This window comes from Hypanus sabinus, chromosome 3, assembly GCF_030144855.1.
Source record: "Hypanus sabinus isolate sHypSab1 chromosome 3, sHypSab1.hap1, whole genome shotgun sequence".
Lineage (NCBI taxonomy): Eukaryota > Metazoa > Chordata > Chondrichthyes > Myliobatiformes > Dasyatidae > Hypanus > Hypanus sabinus.
The window spans coordinates 117,719,196-117,737,696 of NC_082708.1; the positions used below are offsets into that span (position 1 = coordinate 117,719,196).

At 41.1% G+C, this 18,501-nt stretch overlaps 1 protein-coding gene across 1 annotated transcript in view; it reads right to left on the bottom strand.

Moving 5' to 3' along the window:
• Nucleotides 1–18,501, bottom strand: part of ttc29 (tetratricopeptide repeat domain 29) — a 362,663-nt gene that overhangs the window by 112,411 nt on the left and 231,751 nt on the right. Inside the window, exon 10 of the mRNA XM_059965001.1 lies at nucleotides 13,879–14,110. Coding sequence (XP_059820984.1) covers nucleotides 13,879–14,110 — 232 coding nt within the window. The remainder of the gene's footprint in view (nucleotides 1–13,878; nucleotides 14,111–18,501) is intronic.

The window sequence follows — 18,501 nt, forward strand, 5'->3', positions numbered from 1 at the left end:
TTTGCAATTATCTAAAAAATCTATATTTTGGAATAGAGCCTATAGTAGAATTATTGCATTTGACACCTGAGACTAAAAGTCATTCTCAAGTCAATTAGCAGCACACATGCTGGTGGCAGTGCTTTTAAAGTGTTGTCGTGTCCACTGCTCCCCTCCCCTTCATGATAGATGAAGGTTTGGTTTTTAAAATTCAAGTTCCCAACTGTACCTTTTACTCAAATGAAAGATGACTTGAAATAGCAGAACCATAAATCCTCACTTGTAATGCTGTTTATGCTCTTGAAATTACATGATAAAATACAACAGTTATTGACCTCTCATTTCTGGAGTGTATCTTCATTCTGACAGCTGTCAATACCAGGAAACTGATTTCTTTATTTCATCTCCACAGAAGAAAATGTTGCGGTATTATCTTTATGTTGAAAGATATATTTTGTAAAACTAATTTGCAGTTTTGCTGTACCAACTCAATTGCTGCATACTTGAACTACAATGTATTCATTTGTGGATGCTGAGGCAGTCAGTGGGAGGCTATTGATTGTAGTATTATGTCATGTACTGTGGTGATAGCAGGAAGAGAATTGTATTTTTGCTTAATAGCCTGGTTTTAAGTAGGTGGGAATGGCTTCTAATTAGCCAATAATTCCTGGGTAATCCAGTTTCCCTCCCTTAACCCCCATCCCCTCCCCCTACCGACCATCAGCTGCCAATCTGGTCTGTTCAAGAGTTTGTGCTTACAGCAGTGAAAGCCTTTGTAAAATAGGACTCCTGGGGTCTTAGCTGCCTGGGTGCAGGCTGCTGCCTGCACTGACTAGCAACTGTCAGTTTATTTTATCTCAACCTTTTCATCATACTGAAGGATCTGGTTGGCTGCAGCCACCTGAGAGGTCTGAAGATTCAGTACCTACATGTCATTAGCCAAGATAGTTTAGTGTCTCCCTGGCAGCCGCCAATCTGAATGTTCCAAAAAAAAAATAGCCTCATTTTAACCCTCTGTGTACATTGACATTTGTTAGCCTAGCTGAAAGGGAGGCTGTCATTAAAAACAGCCTCATTTTAACCCTCTGTGTACATTGACATTTGTTAGCCTAGCTGAAAGGGAGGCTGTCATTAAAAACAGCCTCATTTTAACCCTCTGTGTATATTGACATTTGTTAGCCTAGCTGAAAGGGAGGCTGTCATTAAATAAAGTATAACCTCATAAAAGCACTGCCTGATAAGGGTGCTTTATTAAAATACAAAATGTTTATTTTTTTGTAGTGGCTTACAACCAATGTTGATATCTTGTAGCAATCAACACCCGATGTTGAATATAATCATAGCCTTTAATATGCTGTACTTGGAAATCCATTAAGCATCAAACCATTCTCTACAAATCAAACTCCTATTTACACTTCTGTACACTCATTATTTAGATGAATGGTTTTGTTTTGAATGTCTATTTGACAAATTCAATAATAGAATCAGTATACCTAGTGACCAAAAAAGTTTTTAAAGATCATTACAAACTAATGCACATCTGCTGAATTAGCAAATAGTGTTTATAGACATGGTAAGATTGACAGTTGGTAATCAAGTCAAATTACAAAGTGAAGGCAGAGGCCTAGTTCTAAACTTTTTCATTCCTAACTTTGACTGGGCTGCCAATGCTGCTGAAATGATAAACAGTTAAAGAATCTAGATACTTTTCTCCACTGCTCATCCTACTTCTCCCCCATTCCTTAATTTTTTTCTGAATGAGAAACTGGAGGAAGTCTAAACATGTGGTTTTTTCCCCTTCTCTCTCATAACCCAACAGAACTTTTGCTCCTTTTTCATTTTAGATAACCAGTGATTAGAGTCCTCCTAACTGGGAACTGGGTGTTTCTCCGGTTGGCAATCAGTGGTGAGTGGTGTGCCGCAGGGGTCAGTGCTGTCTGTTCACGATCTACATTAAAGATCCGGAAGAGGGGACTGAGCGTAGTTTGCTGATGATACTAAATTGAGTTGAAAAGCAAATTGTGCAGAAGATACGGAGAACCTACGGAGAGATATAGATAGGTTAAGTGAGTGGGCAAGGGTCTGGCAGATGGAATACAATACTGGCAAATGTGAGGTCATCCACATTGGAAGGAAAAAATGAAAAAAGCAGATTATTATCTAAATGGTAAAAAACTGCAGCATGTGGCTATGCAGAGGGATTTGGGAGTGTTTGTGCATGAATCATAAAAGCAGGTTTGCAGGTACAGCAGGCTATCACAAGAAAGCAAATGGAATGTTGGCCTTTATTGCTCAAGGGATTGAATTTAACAGCAGGGAAGTTGTGGTGCAATTGTACAGGATACTGGTGAGGCAACATCTGGAGTACTGCGTGCAGTTCTGGTCTCCTTACTTGAGGAAGGATATACTGGCTTTGGAGGCGGTGCAGGAGATTCACCAGGTTGATTCTTGAGATGATGAAGTTAGACTATGAGGAGAGATTGAGTCTGGGATTGTAATCACTGAAAAGCAGAAGAATGAGAGGCAATCTTATAGAAATATATAAAATTATGAAAGGGATAGACAAGATAGAGGTAGGAAAGCTGTCTCTACTGGAGACTAGAATTAGGGGACATAGCCTCAAGATTTGGGGGAGAAGATTTAGGATGGAGATAAGGGGTATCTGCTTTTCCCAGAGAGTGGTGATTCTGTGGAATTCTCTGCCCAATGAAGCAGTGGAAGCTACCTCAGTAAATATATTTAAGACAAGGTTGGATAGAATTATGCATAGTAGGAGAATTAAGGGTTATGGGGAAAAAGCAGGTAGGTGGAGATGAGTCCACGGCCAGATCAGCCATGACTTTATTAAATGGTGGAGCAAGCTCAACAGGCCAGATGGCCTACTCCTGCTATTTCTTAATGTTCTTATGAGAAGAAAAAAACAATGAATATAAAAATATTGTATTAATCCATCTTTAGTCACTTTTTTGAATAGCGGTATTTCCTATGGTGAAAATCATTCCATAATGTTTAGGGAATTTCAGGACAAAAATCCACCATTTGTCTTATGCAGACAAGCTAGATTAGAATGTCAATGGGGCCTAACATGAAGACTTAAATATTCCAATACCTTGTACTGAATCTGAAACCTGTTCCTTCCTAAGTTTAATGGAAAGGCATCTCCATCAACACACCTGTGTGTGGCATGATGTGACATCCCATGGACAAAGTTCCAACTTACACTGCAGTTCACGCTGTACTGAAGAACTGAATCCTAGACTATTGCAGATTGTCCTCTGCAGGCTATCACTAACAGCATCCAAACTTGGATTGCTGCCCAATAAGCCAAGGATGCTGTCAAGAAAACTGCTCTTATCGTGGTTCTGGAAAACAATATTCAACAGCTTGGTGGCTGATTTTACTGGGAAGAAAAACTTACAATAATCATTGTTAAAGGAACAGTAAGGAACGTTGGACTTCAAATGAACAGACAGGTATGGTTATTAGGCAACACAAGTGAATCTGCAGATGCTGGAAATAAATAAAAAACACAAAATGCTGGCAGAACTCAGCAGGCCAGACAGCATCTATGGGAGGAGGTATTAACGACGTTTCAGGCCGAAACCCTTCATCAGGAGTGAAGTAACATGGGATGGTCGAGGTGGGATAAGAAGCGAGGGGAGGGTTAAAGTAGAGAGCTGGGAAGTGATAGGCTGGAGGGAAATAGGCTGGGGGAAGGTGGAGAATTATGGGAAATAAAAGAGAAAGAAAGGTAGGGCTGGGGGGAGAGATTATAGTGAGGGGGGAAAAAGAGAAAGAGAACCAGACTAAAATAATGGATAGGGATGGGGGTAAGGGTGGGGGGGCAGGGGTATCAATGGAGGTCAGTGAGTTGGATGTTCATGCTGGCAGGAAGGAGGCTACCTAGGCGGGAGATAAGGTATTGCTCCATCGACCTGCGTGTGGCCTCATCTTGATAGTAGAGGAGGCCATGGACAGACATGTCGGAGTGGGAGTGGTCTGTGGAATTGAAGTGTGTGGCCACAGGGAGATCCCGCCACTGCTGGAGGACTGAGCACCAGTGTTCGGCAAAACGGTCTCCCAGTCTGCGGCGGGTCTCTCCAATGTATAAATGTATAATCGGGAGCACCGGATACAGTATATCACCCCAGTTGACTCACAGGTGAAGTGGTGCCTCACCTGAAAGGACTGTCTGGGGCCTGGGATGGTGGTGAGGGAAGAAGTGTGGGGGCAGGTGTAGCACTTCTTCCATTTGCAGGGATGAGTGCCCAGAAAAAGGTTCGTGGGGAGTTCTCTTTCTCTCTCTTTTCCCCCCTCACTATAATCTCTCCCCCCAGCCCTACCTTTCTTTCTCTTTTATTTCCCATAATTCTCCACCTTCCCCCAGCCCATTTCCCTCCAGCCTATCACTTCCCAGCTCTCTACTTTATCCCTCCCCCCACTTCTTATGCCCCCTCGACCATCCCATGTTACTTCACTCATGATGAAGGGTTTCGGCCCGAAACGTCGTTATTACCTCCTCCCATAGATGCTGTCTGGCCTGCTGAGCTCTGCCAGCATTTTGTGTTTTTTAGGTATGGTTATTATCAGTGTTGTTCATGAATTACACGAGCATATAGAACTCACAAAGAAGAGAAAATCTGCAGATGCTGGAAATCCAAACAACACACATAAAATGCTGGAGGAACTCAGCAGGCTAGGCAGCATCTATGGAAAAAAGTACAGTCGGCATTTTGGGCTAAGACCCTTCGTCAGGCCTGGAGAAAAAACGATGAGGAGTAGATTTAAAAGGTAGGGGGAGGGGAGAGAGAAACACAAGGTAATAGGTGAAACTGGGAGGGGGAGGGATGAAGTAAAGAGCTGGGAAGTTGATTTGTGAAAAAGATACAGAGCTGGAGAAGGAGGAGTCTGATAGGAGAGGAGAGAAGACCATGGAAGAAAGAAAAGGGGGGAGGAGCACCAGAGGGAGACGATGGGCAGGCAAGGAGATAAGGTGAGAGAGGTTAAAGGGGATTGGGAATGGTGAAGAAGGTTGGGGGGGGTGGACATTACCAAAAATTTGAGAAATTGGTGTTCATGTCATTGGGTTGAAGGCTATCCAGATGGAATATAGAACTCTATCTTTCTTGTCATTACTGTTTATCTTCCTCCCTCCCATTTTCTTCAGGTATTTATTCCTGCATTGGTAGCTGACAACAAGAGCTTTTCCCCGAAAATATCCAGAATTTATCATTTTCAAATCTTGATAACCTAATAGGTTAAGTAATGCAGTGTTCTGCCAGTGTATTCCTGTTAGTGGAACTGTTGTTTGAGGATGATACAATGTTTTCTATACCATATGTTCCAGCAGCATGGTTTGTAGGCCAGAGGCATGTGACATATCAAATTTTGTTGTCCCGTAATTAACTACTGAAGCGCTACATTGGGTCAAATGTAGAACATAGAACAATATAGTACAACACAATACAGGCCCTTTGACCCGCGATGTTGTGCTGATCAATTTAACCCTTCCCTCCCACAAAGCTTGCTAATTTTTTCCTGAATGTGGTGGTGTGGGTCCTGAGGATCCTGTAACTTGTTCTTGATGGCAGAAACAACAAGTGATAAATCAATAATCAGAATCAGAATCTGTTTTATTACCACCAGCATGTGATGTGAAATTTGATAATTTCGCAGCAGCAGCAGTTCAATGAAATACATAATCTAGCAGAGAAAAGAATAATAATAAATAAAATAAAACATAATAATAAACAAGTAAATCAATTACTTATATTGAATAGATTTTAAAAATGTGCAAAAACAGAAATACAGTATATTAAAAAAAAGTGAGGTGGTGTCCAAAGCTTCAAAGTCCATTCAGAAATCGGATGGCAGAGGGGAAGAAGCTGTTCCTGAATCGCTGTGTGTGCGCCTTCAGGCTTCTGTATCTCCTACCTGATGGTAACAGTGAGAAAAGGGCATGCTCTGGGTTTTGGAGATCTTTAATAATGGACGCTGCCTTTCTGAGACACCACTCCCTAAAGATGTCCTGGGTACTTTGTAGTCTAGTGCCCAAAATGGAGCTGACTAGATTGACAACCTTCTGCAGCTTCTTTCAGTCCCGTGCAGTAGCCCCTCCATACCAGACAATGATGCAGTCTGACAGAATGTTCTCCACAATAAGCTTCAAGACCTTCTTGTGTAACTGGATACTTGATTTCCTCACGTGGAGATCCCAGTCAGTTCAGATAGGCAACAATATCTGCTCCACAGGTACACAACAAGGCTGTCTGGCTAGCCCCCTGTTCTACTTGCTTTACGCTTGTGACTGTGAGACTAAGCACAGCTCTAATGCCATATTTAAGTTTGTTGATGACACCACTGTCATTATTGACTTCAGGAGAAAGAAACTGAAGATCCATGAGCCAGTCCTCACTGGGGATCAGTGGTACAGAGGACCAGCAACTTTAAATTCCTCTGTGTTATCATTTCAGAGGATCTATTATGGATTCAGCATGCAAGTGCCACTGTGAAGAAAGTAGAACAGTGCTTAGAAGTTTGCAAAGATTCAGCACATCATCTAAAAATCTGACAAACTTCTATCGATGTGTGGTGGAGAGTATATTGACTGACTGCATCATGGCTTGGAAAGGCTACAGCCCAGTCTATTATGGTAAAGCCCTCCCCACTATCCTTTTTTTTCTATTTGTATTTGTACAGTTTGTTGTCTTATGCACATTGTTTGTTGTCTGTCCCTTTGGGTATGATATTTCATAGATTCTATTGTGTTTTTTATATTTATTGTGCATGCCTGCAAGAAAATTAATCTCTGGGTTGTATTCGGTGAGATATATGTACTTGGATAATAAATTTACTTTGAACTTTGACCTTTTCCTTTCATCTGTGCGCCTGCCTACCTAAGAGTCTCTTAAAAGTCCCAAAAGCATCTGCTTCTAACACCAACCCTGGCAGTGCGTTCCATGCTCTCACCAAACTGTGTAAAAAAACTTCTCTGACATCCCCTGTACTTTTCCCCAATTGACTTAAAATTATGCTCTTTCATATTAGCTATTTCTGCCCTGCGGAAAAGGTGTTGACTGTCTACTTTATCAATGCTTCTCATCATCTTATACACCTCTATAAAGTCTCCTCTCATCGTCCTTGCATCCAAAGACAAAAGCCCAAGCTTCCTCACCCTTTCCTCATAAGACATGTTTTCTAATCCAGACAGTACCTGAACCAGTTTGATTACACCCCAGGGTTCTGAGAGAGATAAATGAAGAGATTGTGGAGATATTAGTAGTGATCTTTCAAGAATCACTAGATTCTGGAATGGTTCTGGAAGACTGGAATATTGCAAATATCACACCACTCTTTAAGAAGGGAGGGAGGGAAAATAAAGGAAATTACAGCCCAGTTAGTATGACTTTAGTGGTTGACAAGAAGTTGGAGCCCACTATTAAAGATGAGATTTCAAGGCACTAGGCACATGATAAAATAGGCAGAAGTCAGCATGGTTGTTATATGTATAATGATTTAGATGACAGAATTGATGCAAAGATTGGTGGTGGGACAGATATTATTGAGGAAGCCAGGAGTCTTCTGAAGGATTTAGACTGATTAAAATATGGGCAAAGTGGAAGATGGAATACAATGCAGCAAAGTGTATGGTTGAAGGAATAAAAGTGTAGACTGTTTTATAAACCAGGAGAAAATTCAAACTTCAAAGGTGCAAATGGACTTGGGAGTCCTTATGCAAGATCTCCTAAAGATTAACTTCCAGGTTGAATTGGTGGTAAGGAATGCAGATGGAATGTTTGCATTCATTTTGAGAGAACTAGAATATAAGAAGCAATGATGAAATACTGAGTCTTTATAAGGCATTTGTTAGACTGCACTTGGAGTATTATGAGCACTTTTGGGCCCCTTATCTGAGAAAAAGTGCTAGCATTGGAGAGGGTCCAGAGGAGGTTCATGAGAATGACTCCAGGAATGAAAAAGTTAACACATAAGGAGTGTTTGATGGCTGCAGTTTAGAAAATTGGGGTGGGGGTGGGGGACTCTCAATGAAACCTACTGAAGACCTAGATAAAGTAGATGTGGAGAGGATGTTTCCTTTAGTGGGCAAGTCTAGGACCAAAGTGCACAGCCTTAGAATGCAGAAACTTGCATTTGAAACAGAGATGAGGAGTAATCATTTTTAGCCAGAGGGTGATAAATCTGTGGAATTCATTGCACAGGCACTGAAGAACAAGTCACTGGGTATACGATAATAAATCAGCCAAAATGGAATGGCGGAACAAACATGATCTGCTGAATGGTCTACATCTACTACATCTTATGCTCTAATGTAAAATTCACTGGTCTATAATCTTAGGTTTATCCATTTTACCTTTCTTCAGCAAATAAATAATAGTTGCCATCCTTGAATCTCTGATATTCCTATGGGATATCATCACCAAATCTGCAGTAATCACTTCAGTCAATTCCAGTAGTAACCTGGTGTACAGCCTATCCAATGTTAAGATGGTGCGTTAGGGAACAACTGTTTGCATGTAGCTCCAATGGGAGTCACCAAATATTCCTATTTAGGAATACTTTTATTGCAATATACTTCTGACTACTGCCACAAAATAACAAATTTCATGACATATGCCAGTGATATTAAACCTGATTCTGATCCCAGGAACTTATCTATTCAATGTTTATCAAAAGTTCTAGCATATCCTCCTCCTTAATTTTGACATGTTCCAGGATTTGACAATAAGACATAAATTATAGGAGCAGAATTAGACCATTCAACCTGTCACATATGCTCTGCCATTTGATCAGGGTTGATTTATTTTCCCCCTCAACCCCATTCTTTATTCTGTAATGTTTAATTCTTATTCATCAAGAACCTATCAGCCTCTGCTTTAAATATACCAAATCACTTGACCTTTATAGTTGCAATGAATCACCACCACCTGGCTAAAGAAATTCTTCCTCATCTTTGTACTAAAGGGATGTCCTTCTATTGTGGAGCTGTGCTGTCTGGTCCTAGACTCTTTCACTGTTGGAAATATCCTCTCTACATCCACTCTTTCTAGGCCTTTCAATATGCAGTATGTTTCAATGAGATAGCCCAGCATTCTGCTAAACTCCAGTGAGTACAGGCCCAGAGGCATCAAACACTAACCCTTTCATTCTCAGAATCATTCTCGTAAACCTCTTCTGGACTGTTTCCAATGGCAGCACATCCTTTCTTAGATATGTAGCCAAAAATTACAGTATGGCCAGTGCCTTATTAAGTCTCAGTATTACATCATTGCTTATAATATTCAAGTCCTCGCCTAACATTGCATTTTCCTTCCTTACTACCAACTCAATCTGCAAGTTAGCTGTTAGGGAATCCTGCACTTGGATTCCAAAGTCCCTTTGCACCTTTGATTGCTGAATTTGTTCCCTGTTTATAAAATAATTTACACCTTTATTCCTTATACAACTTACATGACCATACACTTTACTATGCTGTATTTCATCTGCCACTTCTTTGCCCTAATCTCTCCAAGTCTTTCTGGATGCTGTCCTCACATTTGTCAAGGTCCCTCTCACTGGTGCATACTGAAGTAAAAAAATCATTAAGGATCTTCCTTGGCTCCTCTGACTCCAGGCACATTTACTGTTTTATCTCTGATCAGTTCTATCCTCACTTTAATTATCCTCCTCTTCTTTACCTACATGTAGAATAACTTGGGGTTATCCTTAATCCTTCTCATATCTTATAGCTCTCCTAGGCTTCTTTTTAAACACCTTCCTGACTATCTTATAACTGTCACTAGTCCTCTCCTATACTTGTTTCCTAAACCTTAAGTATACTTACTTCTTCATCTTGACTGGATGTTCCATATCTACTGTCAACCATGGTTCCTTCACCCTACCATCCTTTCCCTGCTTCAATGGGACAAACTTATCTAGAATTCCATGGAAATGCTCATAAACAACTTTCACATTTCCTTTGAGCATTTCCTTGAGTACACCTGTTAGTAATTTATGCTACCAAGTTCCTACCTAATAGCATCATAATCGGCCTTCCCTCCAATTTAATATTTGTCCATACCGCCTGCTATATCCCTGTCAAAGGCTATGGTAAAGGTCAGGGAGTTGTCATTCTCTCCAAAATGCTCACTCGCCTACTTTTGTTCAAGGTCAAAATAGCTTTTATTGAATGTGAATATAGCCAAATCAGTGTCAATTCTGTACTCTCCCTGATGTGTATGTGATGAGTACCTACGTGATCTCATTAATGTGATGGTATCAAATGCATGGAATGTTCTATGCCACTTTTTGAAAATAAAGCATGCTATTTGCACCAGATAATGAGAAACCAGAAATTGAACTGGAATAGCCACATTAATATTGGCCACAGGTAGCATAGCAGTTAGTATATGCTAATACCTCTACTGGCATTCTGGAATTTGGAGTACAATTCCAACACCGGAGGAGCTAAGGAGTTTGTACATTCTCCCCATGAGCAGTGTGTATTTCCTCTGGGTGCTCTGGTTTCCTCCCAAAGATGTACTGGTTAGAAGGTTAATCGGTGATTGTAAATTGTCCTGTAATTAGCTAGTGTTAAACAGATGGGTTGCTGGGTCAAAAGGGCCTCCTCTGCACTGCATCTCTAAATAAATACATTGATAGATATATACATAGATATTAATAAATAAATGTCAATCTTGGTCAACCTTTAGTAAATGAGCGAAGTCTTTCCACCAACAGGACATACAATCAGGAGCAGGATCGAGTACTATACAGTACTAACAACACTATACTCATGAACCTAGACACCATCAGGACAGAACAACCTGTGGCTACAGTACTTGCCATAAACAATATGGATAATAATGCTTTGATAGCACCTTACAAATTCACAACTATAGCCATTCAGAATAACAAGGGCACCTAGCACTTGTGAACATGTCCACCTGAAATTCTTCAGGTTGCATATCAATCAGTTTTCAAAATATAATACTTTGCAATCGTGTGTCTACATACTAGAACATCTTACAACAGGCTCCATGAACTTCTCAAGGGTAATAAGGGATAATTACTTAATGCCAAGATTACTTCCAGTGCCCAAATCCCACAAAATGAGCTTGTTTTAATTCCACTTTCTGTTTGTTCTGTATGATTTTGTATATATCTGGTGAAGCAATGTATGTTAATGACATGATTAGAGAAAATAGGTTTGTTATGACTTTGCTCTGGTCATTCTTAACATTCATTTGCTGCACCGCCTTGAACATTTACTAACCCACATAATTCAGCAGTTTGTGGGGAGATGTTCTGGGTGAAGGTGAGAGAGAATGAATACATCAGAGTTTCCCCACATACCAGAGTTATAACTCCATTGTATGTGTACTTTATCCCTGACAGGTTGCGAATTTATTGACAGTCTTAGCCACCAGAATGTTACTGTATTTCAACGCTGTGTTTCAGATGAATTGTTAAGGTGTTGTTCCTGGGTCTATTACTCTTCTCTTTCTTCCTCCACACTCCATTTCTTCTTGATCCTCCTTCTCATATATGGCAGCTGCAAATAGCAGTATTTGACAGCTCAATCTGCTGGCTGGATTTGGATGTGGCTTAGGCAGCTGTCAAAGTTACTGTGGGCTGTGCCTTGTTCTGCCTCCCAGTGCTTTTTGGATGATTGGAGGATTACTACAAGATACTCAAATACTGCTGGTCATTGTGTTTGTTAAGAGACTTCAGTATAAGTATTATTTCAGAACCCAACCAGGGCTTTATTTATATGTTCTGTAATCTTACTAATGAAGAAGCCTAAAGGAAAGGTGCATCTTGTTAAGGATTTTGAACGGGGCCGCCAATTTTCCACTTAAATATGTGTCTTCAATACAGTACTGTTGGCAACCTCAGTTCCTGTGGCAATTTAGAGCAGGCTGCACGATTAATAGGTCTAATTCACAAACCCTTTTGTTGAGATGGATGGGTTTTGAATCCTATTTTTGAGAACGAGTATGTTTGTATCCTGAAGTCTGGGAAACTCAACTGCAAAGTGGATTCATGATTATATGCAGTTCCAAGTATTTTGGGAGAAAGTAGACTGGTTGCCCCTCGACATTTTCTGTAAAACCTGAATTTTAGCAGAATGACCTTTGAGGCCAACTTTCTGGCTTGCTCAATTTGTCACTAATACATTGATCCTAGCATCACTCATCCCATTTCCCCAACCAGTTCCATGAAATCGCTCTTGTTAAACACCTAGCATTGTGTTTCAGTGGATGTTCCAAAGTCTGACACAGGATCAACTCTTCCAAACTATGCAGAAACTGTAACTAACAAATAATGTTTCAACTAAATATTTACTGTAAATATTAAAAATGGCAGTATGCAAATCTTAAAACAAAATCCTTTAAAAACCTTACATCAATAAGACAAATAATACATTTGTAATTATTATACTTAACCACAAATCATAAATTAGATATGAAAATACATAAATTTGCACATTTAAAATATTACATTAATGGATTAATCCCTTGCTTCCACATTATCACCAGAACTATTAATGCTATAAGGCAGCAATATACAGTAGAATTCAAATTACATTAAGTTGCTCTAAAAACAAATCAAGCTTCCTTTGTGGCCAGTAGCACAATGAAGCATGAAATTTGTAATATACTCTAACTTTAGATATATTATTTAGTATATTAAACAATATATTTCAAAATCTATTTCCAATTTTGTAAAATACATTTCATTATGCTCAAGCATACAAACAATTAGAAGGGTCCTGATGAAGGGTCTCAGCCCGAAACGTCGACAGCACTTCTCCCTATAGATGCTGCCTGGCCTGCTGAATTCCACCAGCATTTTGTGTGTGTTGTTGTTTGAAACAATTAGAATATTATCCTCAAGTTAATATAGAATAAAGTTGACAATTATTTTTTGTTTGTTTCATTGAATATTTCATTTCAGTTTGTTTACCAAACCAGCATCAATACACTGACTGAAACAGATCACAATGGGCTGGTCTTCTGCTGGCTGTTCTGCTCTTTAAAGAACTGCCATCTTGCCACAGTGTGTGTTAGTTTTATTCTGATTAATGTGGCTATGCATTGCCATGCAGAGGTCAGGAATGAGTTTAAGGTCACATGCTGATGCATCTGATCTATTGCTCCTCTGCTTGTTTTAGCATTTCAGTCTAGCGCGGGAAAACATATGTCTCAGGTCTGGAGATCTAACGCACCTCTGTGCTTTCTGCGCCTCTGCAGGGATGGCTAGTCAATGTAACGTGACCCCATTCATTTCAAACTTGATTGAAAAGATAACTGGAGAAATGTGTTTTCTTGTCTTATCTTTCAAAACTTAAATGTATTTAATTTTCTAGTGCACAAAGGTATTTTATGTAAACAGTTTTTTTAGTAATCTTAATGCTGTCAGTTATTTAAATACTTTAAAATATCAGAAGCACTTTAAAGACAGTTGATCTGCTACCTGAAGCTAGTAACCACCTACAGATAGCTCCCCTTGTGACATGGTCACAGCAGTGTAACTGTGGGAATAATGCATGCAGCGTGCACGGATGGTGAACCAGATCAATCACAATTGAGATTATTAGCAGAGACTAACCATCATTTTGTTCATCTTTTTACTGTGATGGCATCAGGACATTTTTTTTTAGCAAACTGGCTCCATCTGCTAATATCAATTAACACATTAATCATGTATTAGTTACATTGGATAGCTGCATCACACTTACAAACATCCAGCCATGTTTCAGAATAAAAAAGAATGTAAACTCAAAATTAAGTAAGTAAATAGAACAATAATTGATGTAAAAATAATTAATGTGAATACATCATGGTCTATCCATTAACAATTCAGAGTCATCATTATGCTCTGTGTTCAACAACTTACCTTCCATACTGGAGTCAGTGAACATGTCTACTCTGCTATCCTTCCATGTCACCAAACGCTCAAGATCCAGGTGCCCAGCAGCTTCAACACAATGACAATATGTGGTCATCATTGTATGAGCCTTATAGATGCCGAAGTGAACCTGCATTATCTCTACTAAACGTAGATCACCCAAGGTCATTGCAATCTCGTATCCTCGCCAAATGTAATCGCAGGCTACATTGTATTGACCCTGTTATGAAATGTTACAGAAGAAGTTGTTCAGTGAAGCAAATAAGATTTTGCATTGGGAAATGCCACTTATTTAACTGTCTTTGCATGAAAGAAAAATAACAGAACTTTAGTAGTTTCTTCTTAATACACAGACCAAGGTTATGATTAAAAAAAAAACCTTGTCTCATGCTTGAGTAACAAAATCAGATCAGTACTCTTTCTGTGTGGGAATTCATCTCTAGTTAAACTACATGAAAGAGAAAAAATATTACTGCAGTTTGAAATTCTAAGTTTGTACACGAAGGGCATATATTAAGTCAACAGTGAAGCGTGAGCAAGTACAACATCTTGCCATTGAACCTAATATGAGAAGTATTATGATCTTTTGACCTTTCTCTCCACTTATGCTTGCAAATGAATTAAAAACATTTCTGCTGTTTTAAGTCATGTTTTCATGTGGTCACGGATAGAAACCTTAATTTAACTACTAAACTTAAAGTATTGAAAAAGGTGTTTAAAATACTAAAATGATGCTTTGATATTTCTTGCAATCTACTTTAAATACTAACTTGATCTCTATCCGGTCTATGATCTTATAAGTAATGCATAATTCTGCAATGATCACATCACAATTGCCTCCCACAATCTATAACCAAGGTACATTCGCACTTCAAATATAGCATTCCTTTTATTTGAATTATGTATTTTTGCATATACTTTCACAGAATTTTAAAAAATAATCTTTGAGAAAGAAATACTACAGCTGCAACATGAGCTTGAAAGCAGAGGATAAAAGGAGCACAGCCAATCATGACACATATACATTTTTATTTGGTATTATACATGTAGAATTACGCAAGAGTATCTCAAAGAATGCTCAAAGGAGATGAAAAGGGCTTTTGACAAGGTCATTGTCAATGCCATTGCTATTGTCAAAAAATTGTAACTCAAATGCCATTCTAGTTATGATTGCAAATTAGGTCCTACTTCTTAAGAAGAGCCTTTAAGTGAAAGGTAATTTTACAGCCCTGAACACTGACATTGTTACAGGGTGAAATACTCACCTGACATCTGTTATGGCTGACAATCAACCTGTCTACTAGACAAAAACAAAATCATAATAATTTTAGTTTCCTCAAAACTATTTTGATTACAATTTGTAAACTCTTTCTCCCTTTCACCTTACAATGATCCTTGGCTTTCTTTACTAATGTTGGAATTCTATTAGAAAATAACAGGTAGGATAGAGCTGTGGATGTTGTTTAATTAGATTTCCTTTTTATGCCTCTAGCTGGCAATTAACACTGCCAGTATTAATTCAGTGATATGCTAGAGCAATGTTATGGAGTAATTCTGCAATTGGGAACTTCCATTGGAAAGTGGCACTTGCAGAGAGCTCTTCTCAAAAAACTTCAGGTATCTACTTGTTATTTACCACCTATTTATTTTATGAGAAATTTATGGCTCACATGCCAATGATTTTCCCAGGAGTAATCCCTAAAAACCTTGCTTCACATTGACACAATGTTTATAAAGAAGTCTTTCATTTATTTACTCTTAACTTTACTACTGCTAATCCAAAAAAGGACTTCAACCATACATGTAAATATTCCATCTGCCCTTCAGTGATTCTAGCAAGTTACTAACAATGGTGCAAGACAATGTATTTGCCAAATTTCTACCTCTAACTTTGATATTTTGCACTTAATAAGAAAGCAAAAGAGAACTCAATGGCAATATCAAATGAACATGGGTTTAATAACAAAGTGAAACTATTGCCACAATTCGTTAGTGATAATTGTAAACAATGGAAATGGATAGAAGGTTAGTCAGTATCTAAAAAATGAATGGAACAGATAAAGAGCACAGATATGGTACCAATGTTGAAAGAGTATTCTTATTTAATGGTCGATCGATATTCTTTTTTAAAAGCTGGAAAAAGATTAACAAAGCTGGATAATGTTCAAAGATAATTTTAGAATGTATTAGAAAGATGTGATCACAGTATTCTGCATTTCATCCTTTCCCTTTTCAGCAAGCACACAATACTCATACTCACCGTCATTCTTTCAGCTGCTAAGAAGATGCAGAAACCCTTCTTGATACCCTACCACTTAGACATACATAGCAATGTTGCTGATGTGCCCTGATTGCCCATGGCATTAAAGCGGAGGGTCATAGGGAACTTGATACTTGGTGGTGTTGTTCATGTCATGGTTGAGGTAGATTGTTGCCTCTGTTGGAGACAAAGCTCAAAGCCAAAACTGAAGTACTTATTTATGATGTTGTAGCAATGTACTACACACAGAGCTAGAGACGACATGCAGTCGGTAAATTGTTTCTAGTTTATTCAAACTTCGCGGCGCTGGCATTTAATCCCTAGTGCCCGCCCTCTCCGGGCGGAAATGGCGTCAGAGGTGCATTCCCAAAGTCTCCCCCTGCGTGCTGGTTATCTGCGAGCCGGTTCGCCTATGCAGAAAGTGGATCGCCACATAACACCCCCCCCCCCCCCCGGCCCCAGAACCGGTGATACACCCCCCAATGTCCACAGTCTGGATCAGCCTCTGTTTGGGAGGTCTGCCTCTGCGCCACGGTGCCTGAACCTCGACTGGCTGCACCAAATCTACATGGGCTGGTTTGAGTTGGTCCACCGTGAAAACCTCCTCTTTCCCCCCAATGTCCAGAACGTATGTGGACCCGTTGTTGTTGATCACCTTGAACGGCCCCTCCTATGGCCACTGTAGCGGTGCCCGGTGTCCGCCCCTTCATACAAACACAAACTTACAGTTCTGCGGGTCTTTGGGTACATGGGTCGGGGTCCGTCCGTGCTGTGAAGTCGGTACGGGGGCCAGGTTGCCGAGCCTTTTGTGTAGTCTGTCCAGGACTGCTGCGGGTTCTTCTTCTTGCCCCCTTGGGGCTGGTATGAACTCTCCTGGGACGGCCAGGGATGCGCCGTACACCAACTCAGCCGACGAGGCGTGCAGATCCTCTTTGGGCACTGTGTGAATTCCAAGCAGGACCCAGGGAAGCTCGTCCACCCAGTTAGGTCCTCTCAGGTGGGCCATGAGAGCCGACTTCAAGTGACGGTGGAAGCATTCCACTAGTCCGTTCGACTGTGGGTGGTAGGCAGCAGTGTGGTGTAGCTGTGTTCCTAACAGGCTGGCCATAGCCGACCACAGGCTGGAGATGAACTGGGCGCCTGTCGGAGGTAATGTGGGCCGGTACCCCAAAACGTGCTACCCAGGTTGCAATCAGTGCTCGGGCGCAGGAGTCGGCAGATGTGTCGGTGAGCAGGACCGCCTCTGGCCACCTTGTGAACCGATCTACCATAGTTAGGAGGTACCGCGCTCCTTGGGACACTGGTAGGGGGCCCACGATATCCACATGAATGTGGTCGAACCTCCGGTGGGTGGGTTCGAACTGCTGCGGCGGGGCTTTAGTGTGCCGCTGCACCTTGGCTGTTTGACACTGCGCGCACGTTCTGGCCCATTCACTGACCTGTTTGCGAAGTCTGTGCCACGCAAACTTGCTGGAGACCAGCCGGACAGTTGTCCTGATAGATGGGTGCACCAAACCATGTATGGAGTCGAAAACTCGCCGCCTCCAGGCTGCCGGGACGATGGGGCGAAGTTGGCCGGTAGCCACGTCGCACAGGAGGGTTCTTTCACCTGGGCCTACGAGAAAGTCCTGCAGCTACAAACCCGAGACTGTGGTCCTGTAGCTGGGCATCTCGTCGTCTGCCTGCTGCGCCTCCGCCAGTGCTGCATAGTCCACCCCCAGGAACAGGGCCTGGACAGATGGTCTGGAGAGTGCGTCCGTCATGATGTTGTCCTTTCCCGAGACATGCTGGATGTCCGTCGTGTACTCGGAGATGTAGGATAGATGTCGCTGCTGGCGAGCCGACCAGGGATCAGACACCTTCGTGAACGCGAAGGTCAACGGTTTGTGGTCCGTGAACGTGGTGAACGGCCTGCCTTCTAAGACGTACCCGAAATGCTGGATTGCCAGATACAGAGCCAACAGCTCCCGGTCAAAAGCACTGTACTTGAGTTCGGGTGGTCGTAGGTGCTTGCTGAAGAATGCCAGGGGTTGCCAGCGCCCCTCGATGGGTTGCTCCAGCACCCCACTGACTGCTGTGTCGGATGTGTCCACCATGAGTGCGGTCAGAATGTCCGTTCTGGGGTGCACCAGCACCGCGGCATCTGCCAAGGCTTCCTTGGCTTTAACAAAAACGGTCGCGGCCTCCTCGCCCCAAGTCATGTCCTTGCCTTTACCCGACATCAGGGTGTACAAAGGGCGCATGATACGGGCTGCTGAGGGGAGGAAATGGCAGTAGAAATTCACCATACCAACGAACTCCTGTAGACCTTTGACCGTGTTGGGCCGGGCAAAGTGGCCGATCGCGTCTAT